The sequence below is a fragment of the Sprattus sprattus genome (genome assembly GCF_963457725.1).
Source record: "Sprattus sprattus genome assembly, chromosome: 8".
NCBI classification, from domain to species: Eukaryota; Metazoa; Chordata; class Actinopteri; order Clupeiformes; family Clupeidae; genus Sprattus; species Sprattus sprattus.
Genome location: NC_137927.1, coordinates 33,093,522 through 33,111,485, shown reverse-complemented (window position 1 = coordinate 33,111,485; position 17,964 = coordinate 33,093,522). Strand labels below are relative to the sequence as shown.

General features: G+C 40.3%; 3 protein-coding genes across 3 annotated transcripts; all 3 read right to left on the bottom strand.

Annotated features, from left to right (window-relative positions):
- Nucleotides 1-325: 325 nt before the first annotated feature.
- On the bottom strand, nt 326-2,811 carry LOC308368864 (rano class II histocompatibility antigen, A beta chain-like). Its single transcript, XM_080843146.1, has 6 exons — nt 2,750-2,811; nt 2,259-2,540; nt 1,592-1,873; nt 1,160-1,273; nt 903-929; nt 326-708 (listed from the first exon to the last, which is right to left on the bottom strand). Exons 1-5 carry the CDS (start codon nt 2,808-2,810, stop codon nt 904-906), a joined length of 765 nt encoding a protein of 254 aa, XP_080699272.1. The 5' UTR covers nt 2,811; the 3' UTR covers nt 326-708; nt 903.
- Nucleotides 2,812-7,989: 5,178 nt separating this feature from the next.
- Nucleotides 7,990-10,297, bottom strand: LOC308369041 (H-2 class II histocompatibility antigen, A-Q alpha chain-like). The gene is made up of 4 exons (XM_080843375.1): nt 10,197-10,297; nt 9,409-9,657; nt 8,778-9,062; nt 7,990-8,429 (listed from the first exon to the last, which is right to left on the bottom strand). Exons 1-4 carry the CDS (start codon nt 10,252-10,254, stop codon nt 8,308-8,310), a joined length of 714 nt encoding a protein of 237 aa, XP_080699501.1. The 5' UTR covers nt 10,255-10,297; the 3' UTR covers nt 7,990-8,307.
- Nucleotides 10,298-12,310: 2,013 nt separating this feature from the next.
- Nucleotides 12,311-14,796, bottom strand: LOC308369511 (rano class II histocompatibility antigen, A beta chain-like). Its single transcript, XM_080843978.1, has 6 exons — nt 14,735-14,796; nt 14,244-14,525; nt 13,577-13,858; nt 13,145-13,258; nt 12,888-12,914; nt 12,311-12,693 (listed from the first exon to the last, which is right to left on the bottom strand). Exons 1-5 carry the CDS (start codon nt 14,793-14,795, stop codon nt 12,889-12,891), a joined length of 765 nt encoding a protein of 254 aa, XP_080700104.1. The 5' UTR covers nt 14,796; the 3' UTR covers nt 12,311-12,693; nt 12,888.
- Between the last annotated feature and the right edge of the window lie 3,168 nt (nt 14,797-17,964).

Sequence of the window (17,964 nt, the reverse complement as noted above, 5' to 3'; positions counted from 1 at the left end):
TCATGATGGAAGTCTCTTTAAGATATGGATAGTGGAACACAAATAAATCTGTAATGACTGTTAAATGCTTGAGCCAGTTTCAAAATATACAATATAAGCTAACAAAAAATTGCACACACATACAGAGAGAGAGAGAGAGAGAGAGAGAGAGAGAGAGAAAGAGAGTTAGATAAATAGACAGAGACATAACAGGTTTTTTTCCAAACTTTATTGTTACAAAGAAAGTTTAATATTGTGGTTGATTACATGTGACTGAAACTAATTATTGACAGAAGTGATAAAATAGCATCAACAAAGATCTACAGAAAACCTTAGGAGGGAATTATTTAACTGTAAGCACTGACACAATCCAGCAGAGAGAGCCAAAGCCACACTAGTGAAACTAGACACATTCTATAAACTTAACTTACAAAGACTGTAGTAAAAACTAGTTAATATAAACCTCTTTGTGATCTCAGTCATCACCAGTGTTTTTATACAGGACAAAGGTAGGAAATAAATATTAAAGAATTGTTTTCCCTTCCTCTGCACAAAAAAAAAACTATATTTTGGTTTTAAGAGTCATGGGTATATGTAATTCACATTTCTAAAGCAAGTTTGGGAAATAAGACAGCAAAAAAACAGCCAGCAGTCTTGATCATAATCATTTATGATTGATTTCTTGACAAATGTATTGATTGAATGTCAGTTCAGCGTGCTGTGACAGACCTGTAAGAATATAGCACTCAAAGGATTAAATCTCTTTTTTATGATGAGAATCCATTCCATACAGTGATACAGAAATACTTATATGTTTTTATTATATTATTTTAATTATGAATAGAGGATAAGCCTTCCTTTCAGACTTCAGATTCTGACTGTTAAATAAAAGTGTAGAAATGTGTCATAAACTGATGACTTACTCTAACCACTGGGTACCAAGATCCGCCCTGTTAGAAAAGAAATCATTCAAATTAGACCATCAAACAAAACTCTTTGGTGACATGACAAAATCTATAAAAATAGTCCAGTTTACCAGCGCTGCTTTTTATCAAAATGAACTTTAACTTGTCTGTATGTCCTGAGAGTCTAAGTTCATCCATTATGCAGTGGCATATGTTAACATATTCTATGCTGACTGCTGGATGCATGTTGGTTGTTGGTCATGCACACCACAGACCTCTGGACTTTGTCTTGTAGTAGATGAAGCCAGCAGCAGTGACGATTAACCCCAGCACCAGTGCTGCAGCTCCAATGGCAATCTTATTCCTCTCAGGCTCAGGCATGGAGGGGTCTGTGAAAACGTCACGTAATGTCACGCATGATGTGTGAGGTCATACAATAGCAACACGTATGATCTGTGTCTGAATATAGAGACACTGGTACTGGTACTTGTGGCAGCAATTGGAGCAGTCTTACAGCTGAATAAAACTATGCAAAGGACTTAAAGAAGTTATATCGTGTGCAATACGAGGGGTAATGCTACAGTACATGTAGCCTGCAGGTCTTCACGTGTGTCTTAGCTGCAGTGCAGATGTATCTTATTATCTACACCTGATACAGCATAAGAGTTCAAGTGAGGTCTGCTTTAGACAGGAGCCGGTGTTCTCACCCCAGGTGATCTCCAGAGGGTCCCTGAGGCTGATGTGCTCCACCACACAGGAGATCTTCTCTCCAGCTTTGGGGGTGAACTCCAGGTGGGAGTGGGTCTGGTAGTACCAGTCTCCATCCGCCAGCTCCTCGCTAGATATCACATCACCCTTCACCTCCTGGCCATCTCTGTGCCAGGTCACGCGGATCAACTTTGGGTAGAAGTTGTACGCGCTGCACATCAACAGAGCAGGATGGCCACTAGTGGAGGGCTTCCCCATAGTCAGTCTCACCTCTGGCTCAGCTGTAACATATAGTTATCTACATATGTATTATGCACACAGAGGAAGGGAAATAATTATATTTTTGACTTATGTGACAATATTTGGAATTTCAAAATCATCTGATAATTTAAATATATATACTGTACCTTTTTAGTCTACTTAAGCCAATTAAATATAAATACCCACAAATTGAATTTAAGTACATTAAATGTTCAACGTTTCAGTTTTAAAATGCACAATGCAGAATTATTCCTTGACAGTTTTGATCATATCAAACTGATTAAACCACACTTCCCATAAGTGAAACAAACTGATTCTGTGTAGAAATGTTCACCCAAACCTGACAGACATGATTACTGAGGAACGATTCACAGGCTCCACTTTTCTTCCTTTACCCATGCTCACCTTTCTTTGACAGTATGGCATCGATGTGAAGCTGGGCATTGGCTATGCAGACTCTGTCCCTCTCAGCCTTAACCATAGCCATAATCCCTTTGTCTTTGTTCCATTCCTCTGCATTCTTCACTCCAAACTCAGTGTATCCCACCCACTTCCCCACGGTGGTGTTGAACTGTAGGTATTCAGCCTTGTTAAACCAGGCAGAATAAATAAACTCTACGCCACTGATATTCTTTTGGGTGTAATGGCAATGTCGAATATAAAAGCTGTAATATCCATTAAAACCACCTGCAGAAAAAAATTCCATCATGAACAATTATACGCATGCTCAAATGAACGCATCCTCTGTGTGCTATGACTATGCCTACAACACAGACACAATTGTCTTCCAGTACTATGACAACTTTATTACTAGCACAGACTGAAAAGTACTAATTCATTGTCATGTACATATTTGCCATGTAAATGTGTGGGAAAAGACAGAGCATTAAACTCACCCACTCCTAAAAGTGTAGAGACAAGAATCACTCCAGAAACACTGAACTGTAGGAAGGACATTCTGTTGCCGTCTAAGAAGCTATGAGGAAGAGACACAAGAAGTACAGAGTAATGAGAGAGGCATTTATCACAATGGACCAATAGGTGTTTAGAGTCATCTGTAACTATGCAGACTTTTATTTGAATGGGATGACAACTTGCCATACAAATAGTGTGTGTGAGTGGTGGGGATGGTTGTTGGGTAACTGTATCAGCCTTTCATTCTAGACCAAAGACACATTTAAATTGTGCCCTGTCAAGCTACATTAATTGAGTAATTAGTTCTCATCATGGAATAGTGATTTTATACTTTGGCGACAAGCATCTTATATACACAGCACTTTGTGGGTGAACATAACTGTCATACAGCCAGTAGAGATTCCCTGGTTAATATGAGTGATGTAAAAAACTTTAAAATGCGAATATGTGGCAGATGTTTTTTTAGATATCATATTGCCAGTCACCTCTCTGTCCAACATGAATCATTCATAGGCAGGGGCAGCTTGTCCATAAGGGCGATTTGGGCGACGCACTGCTTATGGGAAAAGGAAAAATCAGTTGCTTTGGATAAAAGCGTGTGCTTAGTGACTAAATGTAAATGTTATATTTTTTGCGGTCGTATTCTACCACTAGACCATTTGATCTGCCTCTGTATGTCATTGTTGAATCAGGTAACAGTCATTCAGTCAGCCTAAAGTCGTGCTTCAAATGGCCCCGCCCCTTTGGGGCCATTTGGGGCGAAATTAATTTCGCCCGAGACCTCTCCAATTGACTCTTATGTTAAATCCGTTTTTTTTCACAAACAGAGCTCTCAATGCATTCTCTATGGCATCCGGGATGGCTCGCCCCTCCATGCCGTGTCATAAGTAATGGACGTAAAAGCCTATTGTCATAACCGGATGGTAGTCCTCTCCCGGATGGTAGTCCTCTCCCGGATGGTAGTCGTGGATGCGCACTACCCGATCAATCGTTACCCAATGACAGTCCCACACATCTTGCATGTGTCACTTTGAGACACTGTCGACTGCATAATTAAACATTAAATTAAGTATACCCACATAATGCGTGAAGACAACCCTCATGTTGATGTTGAGCCTTATGCTGTAAACCGTTTGCAACATAATTAAATATTACATTAAATATAGCCACATTATGCATGAAGACAACCCTCATATGTTGACGTTGACACTGCTCTCCCATGCTCACATCCACGGCTGAAGTGCCCTTGAGCAAGGCACCTAACCCCAATCACTGCTCCCCAGGCGCTCGAAAGCAGCTCACTGCTCCGGGTTAGTGTGCTTCACTGTGTGTGACTGTGTGTATCACTACCCTGGATGGGTAAAATGTAGAGATAAAATTCAGAGTGTGTGTGTGTCACTATCTCTGCCATAAACATAGTCACTAGTCACTAGGGCTCATTTTCATTCCATTTCCATTTCCATTCCATTTGAGCCTTCTGCCGTAAACCGCTTGTGTTTGAGCATGCGCGATGTGCAGGACTACCATCCGGTAGAGGACTACACCTATGGTAAATGCCTATAAGGTGGCTCCTTTTCAGTTTATCAACTCCATTCGCTCTAGAGAAAACTTCTTTTTTAGTCTGTGTAGTAATGAAGAGGAATTGACAAAAACTATGAGGACTTCCTAAACCAAATGTATCCATTCAACAGGTTCCTAAAAAGGGAGGGACATTGGAACGAAAGAAGCAGCCTGTCAAGAGCACACCCACTGGCCGTGTTCAGTGATGCAGTGCAATGAGACATGAAGCCAAGGCTGAGAAAAGCATTTTGAAAGTGTAATAATCAACTAGAAAATGCATTTCCTGAAGGAAATACCAGTGCATGAAATGCAAAAGTTAGGAAAGGAAGAAGAAAAGAAAGAAGAGTGAAAGAAGGAAAGAAGAAAGGAAAGAAGAGTGGAAGAAGGAAAGAAGAAAGGATAGAAGAGTGAGGAAAGGAGAGAAGAGAGGATGAAGGAAAGAAGAGTGAAAGAAGGAAAGAAGAAAAGAAAGAAGAGTGAACAAAGGAAAGAAGAGTGAAAGAAGGAAAGAAGAAAGGAGAGTGAAGAAAGGAAAGAAAGGTGAAAGAAGGAAAGAAGAGTGGAAGAAGGAAAGAAGAGTGAAAGACAAAAAGAGAGTGAAAATATTGAAAAAAGGAGATAAAAATGGAGTGAAGAAGAGAGATTGAGTGTGAGAGAAAGTAGACTGAGAGGGATAGAAAGATGGAGAGATGGAGAGAAACCAAAGTAGAGAATGGAAGGTGTCTTAGGCCCAATCCCATTTCTCATCTCTACCCCTACCCTTACCCCTACCCCTTCGCCTTCGCTTTTTCAAACGGAGCGGTAGCGGAAGGGGTTGAAACGCTAGCCCTTCGAATTGGGATAGCACTTCAACAATTACGTACGTCATCAGTACGAAGCGTCAGCTGTTACGTTACCGGAGAGCGACAGCTGTCACTCACCAGATATAAACAAACATGGCGCCTGCAGCTGTTATTTACACAATGCAACATTTCATCAAACAAGTTTTAAAATCATGAATTACAAAGAAAATACTTTCATTTGTGTGATGCTTTCCCTGCTGTTTCCGACATTTTTAAATGGACTCGCGCGATGTTTGTTCTTTAATGATCACGGGTTCGCAATGCATTGAGGGAAATCAGTCTACCCCTCCGTTTGAAGTGTGCCCTCGGAAAATCTCCGTTTGGAGCGGTAGAAAGCGCTTCCCCTTCCCCTACCCCTCTGTCTTAACGTGAATTGGGACAGCCCTACCCCTCCACATGAACGCGCAAAACGGAGGGGAAGGGGAAAGACGAAGGGGTAGCGGGAGAAATGGGATTCAGCCTTAATGTCCCTAGTTACAGTTAAATTGAGAGGGAGAGAGAGGAGAGGTTCCTTGGATTTGTCGCAGGTGTCAGTGAAGCACAGGTGCAAGCCAGTTTAATTACCCTATTATGATGTCATAATGGCCCAATGTGGCCCAATGTAAGTCAATGGAAAAATTTAGATTTGTTTTTCTTTAATAACTTAAAAAGTATAAAGTTTTGAAAAGTGAAAAATACATAGCATAAGTGTCCTTTACAAGACCTACGCGTCAATGTTTGAATGAAGTTTCTACGTTAAGCGGTTAGGGCTGAATTAATCGCAGAAAAAGGTAAGAAGAATAAGAAGAAGAAGAAGAAGAAAATGCCTAGGAATAACAATACAGGGCATTTCATGCACTGTAATTAATTAATTTGTTTATTCCCTATCCCAGCAGTCATGGTCTAATAATCTTCGGTTCTTGTTATTATTTTGCAAAACCAGGTGTATGTTATTGGCAGTGTACTTGATACCAGCACTCATACTTGCTGTGCACTACAAATGTTTGTTGAATATTGCGTTTCCCTTTGTAAAATCTAAGGGGTGTTTTTCATTGCGTGTGGGGTTTTAGTAATTGTACGTAGAGCTTTTAAAAATAAAATCAGAAAATGTGTGTAAGCATTTGTGAAAAAAACTGTAATTAAATTCAATTTTATTTATATAGCACAATAACTCACTCACTGAACGTACTATAAACTTTGCATTTGTGTATACTAGTGCAGTGCCCGTAGGAATTATGCATTATGTAGTGTTAGCAGACGTAGGTGTAGGCTAGCTGTTGTTCAGTGCAGAACTGGGAGGATAACATGACGACGTGGCCCGACATAACTTACAGCAAGAATTGCGCGTATTTCGTGGACTCCATAGCAACAGATGGGAAAGCAATGTACAATCTGAAAGCCTCCGAGGCTTATCAATATAAGCTACCATTTGTAGCGGCCACTCTTGAGTTGTGATTTTGATTGGCACCCAGCCGTTTATTCATACACTCTGACAGGTTTAATAAACACAGAGCAAAGGCGATCACACACAGTATCTTCCGAATGACAGCCTCTCCCAGCCAGGGTAAATGCAGACTGAGGTTTATAATATTGCAATAATGAGAAAACAAAGTCTACACACGAATAACGACAGATACATCGGGACACATCTGAAAACCTCTCTCATTGCGTCAGTAGATGCATGAACGCATGGTCACTGGTCTAGGCTTACCATCAACATTGAATAGAAAGCTAACTCTTATACAAATACATCAAAATACAATATACTACTTAACATGGTAATGAGAGTTGGTTACATGCCAGGCCCATACGCATCAGCTGGGGTAACATCTATGACAACGACTGTTCTATGACTATGACATCATTCACGTCGCGCGGGTCCGCTACATAGTGCCTCACTACAGTGCCTACCGCAAACGGTAAAATACAAATATCTCGCGAACTATGAATTCAAAAATCTTCAAAATCAAGGATGCACAGGTTCATGACATGCGTAAGCTTCATGCGAAATATCATAACTAACGTAACTACCGTCAGGGAGATACGCCCCAGACAGACTTTGATGGATTACTATTCCCTGTCTGTTAGATGACTGTACAACTCTAGACATTACTTTGAAACTTAATATAAAGAAGCTTAAAAATAATCTAAACGAAATCAATCACTGTCTTAAGATTACCTGAGCAAAAATCTGTATCTGTTCACCAAGAAGAATTTGAATGCGGACCTCTTATCGTAGCCAACGCTATTCTGAACTTTGAGTGAAGGCAGGATAGTTTAATACTGCTAGGCGTATATTGTTTGATTGTGACGTCACTACCCATAGTGCCGACGGGACGGGAAACGATAACCCATTGTTTCCTACGGGAAACGGTAAAATACAAATATCTCGCAAACTATAAATTCAAAAATCTTCAAAATCAAGGATGCACAGGTTCATGACATGCGTAAGCTACATGCGAAATCTCATAACTAACGTAACTACCGTCAGGGAGATACGCCCTAGACAGACAGACACACAGAGATTCCTGGATTTATAGATAGATGTAGTAGGCAATTTTTTTGTGTTGTATTATATATCGAAGCAACATAAAGTACATAGAAAGCACTCATCAGAATCTGTGCTCTCATAAATGTGGCATTTCTAACGTCTTGGCCCATTTATTGAATGCATATTAAAGATGACTGCACAATTTGAACCCAATATTAAAACCATATCCATAAAATAAATTATTTTAATTGATAACTTTTATTGTTTTTATTGACAGAAAATATTTAGCAAAGTTTATCTAAATTCATACGTTAAAACAATTCACTGATGAATGAGTGTGTCTCATGCAGCTACTCATACAGTTTTGCTTTAAGTAACTTTATTAAATCACCAACCCAAATCACAGGAAATATTTGATCTTACTTTCCAGGAAAAAAATCATACGTCAAGTGTGTATCTACAAGTTATGAATAAAGTTGTACACAGACTGCAGTAACTGAGCTTCATAGACAGTACAGATCCACAGCAAACATTGGCACTCTGATTTACTTTCATTTGATTTTCAGAGTTAATTACATCTTCCCTAGAATAATAACATGTACTTCAAACAATCTGCATGCCTGTGATCTGAAGGGGAATGAATTGAAAGCCACATTGGAATGCAGTTTCAGTTGCACTGGTTTCCCTTGACGAGGAAGAATGTTCCGGTAGCCACTCCCAGCAGTCCCAAAGTCAGACCCACTCCACAGAACACTGAGGGACCAAGACTGGGCTCTGACACTTCAACATCTGAGGAAGACACAGATGCACACACACACACACACACACACACACACACACACACACACACAAACACACACACACACACACACACACACACACACACACACACACACACACACACACACACACACACACACATACATTGTAAGAAAATGGGCCTAGAAACCTTGCATGGTAATATGGTAGTTTGACTGAAGTGATTGATTATCTCTAGTTTGAGCCTTTATTTTGACACGGTAAGTATGTGCATTCCATATAACACATGGGAGTCTTAACTTAATTCACATTACATTAAGATCAGCTGCATCTCCTTCTATCAGAGTAACTCACGATGCCTTAGGGAAAATGTTTTACCAAAATCTCTTGTCATAGGTCCATCCAGTGCCGAGTGCTCCACAGTGCAGGTGTACATGTCCCCCTCCTGAGGGGTGAACTTCAGGGTGAAGAACTGGCTGAAGGAACCATCTTTAATATTCGGACGGAGCTGACTGCTGCTCACTCCCTGGGTCACATTCTTGTTGTTCCTTGTCCACTGCACGGTGAGTCGAGGAGGGTAGAACCCAGCGATGTAGCAGATGAGAGTGTTGACAGTGCCCACCTTCACCTCATCTCTGGGGTAGATGGAGCTCATGGGGGGGGCTGGGGACGCACATAAAAGAGTGAAATGGTGTCCCCCTGACAGGAAGACATTACTGTGCAATAAACACTCACTGATTTATCATCAGTAACCAATGACATACACACACACACACACACTGTACATAAGAGAAACATACAATGAGGGAGAGACAAGTGTAGCTGTCATGCAGTCCTTTCATATGCTGTGAGACATTCAGTTATTACTGCAGTAGAAAGAGGAATGAGAGAGGAGAGTTCAGGGAGTGAGAGAAAATTCTAATGTCATAAAACAGCTTTTTCCTTAAATATGTCATATACCAGTGATTAAAACTGGCTGAAGAAAATCAGTGATGTTATTTAGACTCACCTTCTGCTACTGCTGGACTTTTGTATGATTCTATGGTTGTTTGCAGGTTCTGTTTGCAGATTTGCATGTTTACAAGTGCCTGCTCATATGTGCCTTCGACCATTTCAAACTGATCAGCAAACTTAGGCAGTGTCATAACGTATTTGCCCTGGGTGAAGTCTGCGTGAGAGTACTCTTCCCCATCCAGTCCATACATCTCCTCTCCCTCTGAGTCTGTGCACCCAAACAGAGACATGTCCACATCTACAACTGGAACAGACAACAACAAAACACAGTTTTAAACCCCTGCACAAGCTGATACAATACATGTCAATATGTGTATGTGATAGGGACACTTTAACTACACAACTCGGTGGAGGTATGATAAATATTATTTCATTTTGATGTAACCATGACATCAAGGACATTTATTAGGACTAATTCATAAATGATCTCATTGTGATATTTTGCAGCCTATCCTCAGTGTACACGTTATGATTTCCCCACTCCTTTCACCATCATATACTGGAGTTCTATCCATGGTGGTAAATCACACATTTCATTTCATTTGAAATGTAACTTTATCCTATAAAGATTATATGTGGACAGCTCTTCCCCAACTGAACAATTTGTCTAGAAATGTAAAGATATGCAGTTACAGTATCACATAGAGATAATATGTAAACAACTCATACCGCTACATTTTCTATGCAGTATTGAACTTGTACTCATATAATTCACAAGTGTTATCTTTCCTCAGCATTCTCAATGTGAAAACCCCAGTGAACTAAAAGAGGCAGTTTACTCACTCTGGGTCTCTGTGCAGATAATCCCCGGAAGGACCAGTAAAATCCATGTTAAAGTCATCTTTGGAGGCAGGAACTGAAGGGGTATCAGTGTTGAACAGACAGTGAGAACACAGGGAAGACAAACTCTCTCAGACTACAGAGAAACTCAACTGAGACGCACTCACCCAGCAACCAATCAGATAATCAGGTTCCTCAGTGATTCATCTGTGTCCAGGAGAACACTCCTGTCAAATTTCAGTCTAAGATTTCTGTCAAGTCTTTAGTGACTTAATGATATATCACTTACTTCAAATTTGTGTTCATTAACTTATTATAATGAAACCACCAACTGTTTCTCACCGTTTGATTTGATCAAATGATACCTCAGGTTTTTTCCTGCTGCATACATTCTGAGACCAAAGCAAAGGGAGGAGATATAATGGTGCCATACTCCAAAACTTCAATCAGAATTAAGGTTGATAACATGTCTTATATATTAGGATCGAATTATCAGTTCAAATGCAGGGTGTCTCAGACGACTACAATTTTTTTGAATGACGCCCAACTAGACTACAGAAGTATTGAAAAAGCAAACATCCTTTTTCATATCTTAGTGTCATATGCATTATAGTTAAATAATAGTACTGTATCGTCAATAATGTACTGTTCGAGGGTGTTACTAGGCCCGACGCGTAGCTCAATAAGGCTCAATACAGTACACCCCGTGACTCACTCTCAACCAATCAGAATGCTTGATTTCATCTACCCGTATTATAAATACGCATAATATTAGTTTCAGTATCATTTTCATCAAACATGCTTTTTTATTCCTTATATGCATTATAGTTATTTAGGTAGTGTACAGTTAAACAAAAGAGACCCTTAGCACTGAAAAGGCATTAATTGGATCAGTATGTGCTCTCCCGTGGTGTCAGTGTCATTCCCACCATGTTCTATCAGGGCAGCATCAGAAACTCATAGAAACAGCCCTGTCCATTTTACCACAATGGTCAAACTTGGACATACACACAGACTACATTTCAGACACCAAAAAGGGAGGCAATAGAGGAAACCTAGCTTTGTTATTTGTTTCAGTTTACAACATCTGTGTGTTAAGAACTATCAGGATACCCGTTTGTTTATATCCAAATGTATATTATTACCAAATTAAGATTGATTTTGATGGCAATTTGCTTGCTGCAGTGTCAGGATCAGGGTCAAACCAGCTCATTTAATGCAGCACTTCACATCACTATCCATTTTAGTTCATTTCTGGAGGTTTTGTTTCTTTCTCCGTGACAGATGCATTCTCAGGTCTCTGATACTGGCTTCACGACTTTGTTATATTCCCATATGAAGCTGAACTGAGAGTCACAGTGCTGAGTTCCCATCCCAGCTCCACCACACAGTCATAACAAAGAGAAGCAGCTACTCAAGTTTAACCAGCCTGGGAAAATACCCACTGATTCCACTTCATGCACCAATCATAGGCCCTGAAACAAGGCCATCACCTGTTGACAGGTAGAAAGTCATTCTGAGACATCACATTTGAAACACAAATTCATGACGTCTGGCCAGGAGTCTTCCTGCCATATATGCAGCTACTTACTAAATGTATATGTGTATGTATGCTCATTTACAGCAGTTGGCCTATGGCTACATACATTTGCATTGGCTTTGTGCCTTATTTGCAGCTTTTAGCTGTTATGCTGCTCAGCTCTGGAACCAATATCCTGATGAAATTAAAGGTGTCCCAACTGAGGCCTATTTCAAATCTATAGACTTTTAACCATACAGTTCTCAGATGCTTTTTGTTGGTAATCCATTCTTATTTTCTATGGGCTTTTAGATGAATCATCTGTAATGACTGTTAAATGCTTGAGCCAGTTTCAAAATATACAATATAAGCTAACAAAAAATTGCACACACATACAGAGAGAGAGAGAGAGAGAGAGAGAGAGAGAGAGAAAGAGAGTTAGATAAATAGACAGAGACATAACAGGTTTTTTTCCAAACTTTATTGTTACAAAGAAAGTTTAATATTGTGGTTGATTACATGTGACTGAAACTAATTATTGACAGAAGTGATAAAATAGCATCAACAAAGATCTACAGAAAACCTTAGGAGGGAATTATTTAACTGTAAGCACTGACACAATCCAGCAGAGAGAGCCAAAGCCACACTAGTGAAACTAGACACATTCTATAAACTTAACTTACAAAGACTGTAGTAAAAACTAGTTAATATAAACCTCTTTGTGATCTCAGTCATCACCAGTGTTTTTATACAGGACAAAGGTAGGAAATAAATATTAAAGAATTGTTTTCCCTTCCTCTGCACAAAAAAAAAACTATATTTTGGTTTTAAGAGTCATGGGTATATGTAATTCACATTTCTAAAGCAAGTTTGGGAAATAAGACAGCAAAAAAACAGCCAGCAGTCTTGATCATAATCATTTATGATTGATTTCTTGACAAATGTATTGATTGAATGTCAGTTCAGCGTGCTGTGACAGACCTGTAAGAATATAGCACTCAAAGGATTAAATCTCTTTTTTATGATGAGAATCCATTCCATACAGTGATACAGAAATACTTATATGTTTTTATTATATTATTTTAATTATGAATAGAGGATAAGCCTTCCTTTCAGACTTCAGATTCTGACTGTTAAATAAAAGTGTAGAAATGTGTCATAAACTGATGACTTACTCTAACCACTGGGTACCAAGATCCGCCCTGTTAGAAAAGAAATCATTCAAATTAGACCATCAAACAAAACTCTTTGGTGACATGACAAAATCTATAAAAATAGTCCAGTTTACCAGCGCTGCTTTTTATCAAAATGAACTTTAACTTGTCTGTATGTCCTGAGAGTCTAAGTTCATCCATTATGCAGTGGCATATGTTAACATATTCTATGCTGACTGCTGGATGCATGTTGGTTGTTGGTCATGCACACCACAGACCTCTGGACTTTGTCTTGTAGTAGATGAAGCCAGCAGCAGTGACGATTAACCCCAGCACCAGTGCTGCAGCTCCAATGGCAATCTTATTCCTCTCAGGCTCAGGCATGGAGGGGTCTGTGAAAACGTCACGTAATGTCACGCATGATGTGTGAGGTCATACAATAGCAACACGTATGATCTGTGTCTGAATATAGAGACACTGGTACTGGTACTTGTGGCAGCAATTGGAGCAGTCTTACAGCTGAATAAAACTATGCAAAGGACTTAAAGAAGTTATATCGTGTGCAATACGAGGGGTAATGCTACAGTACATGTAGCCTGCAGGTCTTCACGTGTGTCTTAGCTGCAGTGCAGATGTATCTTATTATCTACACCTGATACAGCATAAGAGTTCAAGTGAGGTCTGCTTTAGACAGGAGCCGGTGTTCTCACCCCAGGTGATCTCCAGAGGGTCCCTGAGGCTGATGTGCTCCACCACACAGGAGATCTTCTCTCCAGCTTTGGGGGTGAACTCCAGGTGGGAGTGGGTCTGGTAGTACCAGTCTCCATCCGCCAGCTCCTCGCTAGATATCACATCACCCTTCACCTCCTGGCCATCTCTGTGCCAGGTCACGCGGATCAACTTTGGGTAGAAGTTGTACGCGCTGCACATCAACAGAGCAGGATGGCCACTAGTGGAGGGCTTCCCCATAGTCAGTCTCACCTCTGGCTCAGCTGTAACATATAGTTATCTACATATGTATTATGCACACAGAGGAAGGGAAATAATTATATTTTTGACTTATGTGACAATATTTGGAATTTCAAAATCATCTGATAATTTAAATATATATACTGTACCTTTTTAGTCTACTTAAGCCAATTAAATATAAATACCCACAAATTGAATTTAAGTACATTAAATGTTCAACGTTTCAGTTTTAAAATGCACAATGCAGAATTATTCCTTGACAGTTTTGATCATATCAAACTGATTAAACCACACTTCCCATAAGTGAAACAAACTGATTCTGTGTAGAAATGTTCACCCAAACCTGACAGACATGATTACTGAGGAACGATTCACAGGCTCCACTTTTCTTCCTTTACCCATGCTCACCTTTCTTTGACAGTATGGCATCGATGTGAAGCTGGGCATTGGCTATGCAGACTCTGTCCCTCTCAGCCTTAACCATAGCCATAATCCCTTTGTCTTTGTTCCATTCCTCTGCATTCTTCACTCCAAACTCAGTGTATCCCACCCACTTCCCCACGGTGGTGTTGAACTGTAGGTATTCAGCCTTGTTAAACCAGGCAGAATAAATAAACTCTACGCCACTGATATTCTTTTGGGTGTAATGGCAATGTCGAATATAAAAGCTGTAATATCCATTAAAACCACCTGCAGAAAAAAATTCCATCATGAACAATTATACGCATGCTCAAATGAACGCATCCTCTGTGTGCTATGACTATGCCTACAACACAGACACAATTGTCTTCCAGTACTATGACAACTTTATTACTAGCACAGACTGAAAAGTACTAATTCATTGTCATGTACATATTTGCCATGTAAATGTGTGGGAAAAGACAGAGCATTAAACTCACCCACTCCTAAAAGTGTAGAGACAAGAATCACTCCAGAAACACTGAACTGTAGGAAGGACATTCTGTTGCCGTCTAAGAAGCTATGAGGAAGAGACACAAGAAGTACAGAGTAATGAGAGAGGCATTTATCACAATGGACCAATAGGTGTTTAGAGTCATCTGTAACTATGCAGACTTTTATTTGAATGGGATGACAACTTGCCATACAAATAGTGTGTGTGAGTGGTGGGGATGGTTGTTGGGTAACTGTATCAGCCTTTCATTCTAGACCAAAGACACATTTAAATTGTGCCCTGTCAAGCTACATTAATTGAGTAATTAGTTCTCATCATGGAATAGTGATTTTATACTTTGGCGACAAGCATCTTATATACACAGCACTTTGTGGGTGAACATAACTGTCATACAGCCAGTAGAGATTCCCTGGTTAATATGAGTGATGTAAAAAACTTTAAAATGCGAATATGTGGCAGATGTTTTTTTAGATATCATATTGCCAGTCACCTCTCTGTCCAACATGAATCATTCATAGGCAGGGGCAGCTTGTCCATAAGGGCGATTTGGGCGACGCACTGCTTATGGGAAAAGGAAAAATCAGTTGCTTTGGATAAAAGCGTGTGCTTAGTGACTAAATGTAAATGTTATATTTTTTGCGGTCGTATTCTACCACTAGACCATTTGATCTGCCTCTGTATGTCATTGTTGAATCAGGTAACAGTCATTCAGTCAGCCTAAAGTCGTGCTTCAAATGGCCCCGCCCCTTTGGGGCCATTTGGGGCGAAATTAATTTCGCCCGAGACCTCTCCAATTGACTCTTATGTTAAATCCGTTTTTTTTCACAAACAGAGCTCTCAATGCATTCTCTATGGCATCCGGGATGGCTCGCCCCTCCATGCCGTGTCATAAGTAATGGACGTAAAAGCCTATTGTCATAACCGGATGGTAGTCCTCTCCCGGATGGTAGTCCTCTCCCGGATGGTAGTCGTGGATGCGCACTACCCGATCAATCGTTACCCAATGACAGTCCCACACATCTTGCATGTGTCACTTTGAGACACTGTCGACTGCATAATTAAACATTAAATTAAGTATACCCACATAATGCGTGAAGACAACCCTCATGTTGATGTTGAGCCTTATGCTGTAAACCGTTTGCAACATAATTAAATATTACATTAAATATAGCCACATTATGCATGAAGACAACCCTCATATGTTGACGTTGACACTGCTCTCCCATGCTCACATCCACGGCTGAAGTGCCCTTGAGCAAGGCACCTAACCCCAATCACTGCTCCCCAGGCGCTCGAAAGCAGCTCACTGCTCCGGGTTAGTGTGCTTCACTGTGTGTGACTGTGTGTATCACTACCCTGGATGGGTAAAATGTAGAGATAAAATTCAGAGTGTGTGTGTGTCACTATCTCTGCCATAAACATAGTCACTAGTCACTAGGGCTCATTTTCATTCCATTTCCATTTCCATTCCATTTGAGCCTTCTGCCGTAAACCGCTTGTGTTTGAGCATGCGCGATGTGCAGGACTACCATCCGGTAGAGGACTACACCTATGGTAAATGCCTATAAGGTGGCTCCTTTTCAGTTTATCAACTCCATTCGCTCTAGAGAAAACTTCTTTTTTAGTCTGTGTAGTAATGAAGAGGAATTGACAAAAACTATGAGGACTTCCTAAACCAAATGTATCCATTCAACAGGTTCCTAAAAAGGGAGGGACATTGGAACGAAAGAAGCAGCCTGTCAAGAGCACACCCACTGGCCGTGTTCAGTGATGCAGTGCAATGAGACATGAAGCCAAGGCTGAGAAAAGCATTTTGAAAGTGTAATAATCAACTAGAAAATGCATTTCCTGAAGGAAATACCAGTGCATGAAATGCAAAAGTTAGGAAAGGAAGAAGAAAAGAAAGAAGAGTGAAAGAAGGAAAGAAGAAAGGAAAGAAGAGTGGAAGAAGGAAAGAAGAAAGGATAGAAGAGTGAGGAAAGGAGAGAAGAGAGGATGAAGGAAAGAAGAGTGAAAGAAGGAAAGAAGAAAAGAAAGAAGAGTGAACAAAGGAAAGAAGAGTGAAAGAAGGAAAGAAGAAAGGAGAGTGAAGAAAGGAAAGAAAGGTGAAAGAAGGAAAGAAGAGTGGAAGAAGGAAAGAAGAGTGAAAGACAAAAAGAGAGTGAAAATATTGAAAAAAGGAGATAAAAATGGAGTGAAGAAGAGAGATTGAGTGTGAGAGAAAGTAGACTGAGAGGGATAGAAAGATGGAGAGATGGAGAGAAACCAAAGTAGAGAATGGAAGGTGTCTTAGGCCCAATCCCATTTCTCATCTCTACCCCTACCCTTACCCCTACCCCTTCGCCTTCGCTTTTTCAAACGGAGCGGTAGCGGAAGGGGTTGAAACGCTAGCCCTTCGAATTGGGATAGCACTTCAACAATTACGTACGTCATCAGTACGAAGCGTCAGCTGTTACGTTACCGGAGAGCGACAGCTGTCACTCACCAGATATAAACAAACATGGCGCCTGCAGCTGTTATTTACACAATGCAACATTTCATCAAACAAGTTTTAAAATCATGAATTACAAAGAAAATACTTTCATTTGTGTGATGCTTTCCCTGCTGTTTCCGACATTTTTAAATGGACTCGCGCGATGTTTGTTCTTTAATGATCACGGGTTCGCAATGCATTGAGGGAAATCAGTCTACCCCTCCGTTTGAAGTGTGCCCTCGGAAAATCTCCGTTTGGAGCGGTAGAAAGCGCTTCCCCTTCCCCTACCCCTCTGTCTTAACGTGAATTGGGACAGCCCTACCCCTCCACATGAACGCGCAAAACGGAGGGGAAGGGGAAAGACGAAGGGGTAGCGGGAGAAATGGGATTCAGCCTTAATGTCCCTAGTTACAGTTAAATTGAGAGGGAGAGAGAGGAGAGGTTCCTTGGATTTGTCGCAGGTGTCAGTGAAGCACAGGTGCAAGCCAGTTTAATTACCCTATTATGATGTCATAATGGCCCAATGTGGCCCAATGTAAGTCAATGGAAAAATTTAGATTTGTTTTTCTTTAATAACTTAAAAAGTATAAAGTTTTGAAAAGTGAAAAATACATAGCATAAGTGTCCTTTACAAGACCTACGCGTCAATGTTTGAATGAAGTTTCTACGTTAAGCGGTTAGGGCTGAATTAATCGCAGAAAAAGGTAAGAAGAATAAGAAGAAGAAGAAGAAGAAAATGCCTA

Bases quoted from the DNA above. Each gene is read 5' to 3' on its own strand.
- LOC308368864 (XM_080843146.1), bottom strand. From the start codon at position 2,810: ATGTCCTTCCTACAGTTCAGTGTTTCTGGAGTGATTCTTGTCTCTACA. The intron at 1,874-2,258 runs GTGAGCATGGGT...TATATGTTACAG, and splicing joins TGCCATACTGTCAAAGAAAG to CTGAGCCAGAGGTGAGACTG. The intron at 1,274-1,591 runs GTGAGAACACCG...ACGTTTTCACAG, and splicing joins CCCTCTGGAGATCACCTGGG to ACCCCTCCATGCCTGAGCCT.
- LOC308369041 (XM_080843375.1), bottom strand. From the start codon at position 10,254: ATGACTTTAACATGGATTTTACTGGTCCTTCCGGGGATTATCTGCACA. The intron at 9,658-10,196 runs GTGAGTAAACTG...TGTCTGTTCCAG, and splicing joins TATCTGCACAGAGACCCAGA to TTGTAGATGTGGACATGTCT. The intron at 8,430-8,777 runs GTAAAACATTTT...TGTCTTCCTCAG, and splicing joins ACCTATGACAAGAGATTTTG to ATGTTGAAGTGTCAGAGCCC.
- LOC308369511 (XM_080843978.1), bottom strand. From the start codon at position 14,795: ATGTCCTTCCTACAGTTCAGTGTTTCTGGAGTGATTCTTGTCTCTACA. The intron at 13,259-13,576 runs GTGAGAACACCG...ACGTTTTCACAG, and splicing joins CCCTCTGGAGATCACCTGGG to ACCCCTCCATGCCTGAGCCT. The intron at 12,915-13,144 runs GTCTGTGGTGTG...CTTTTCTAACAG, and splicing joins CTACAAGACAAAGTCCAGAG to GGCGGATCTTGGTACCCAGT.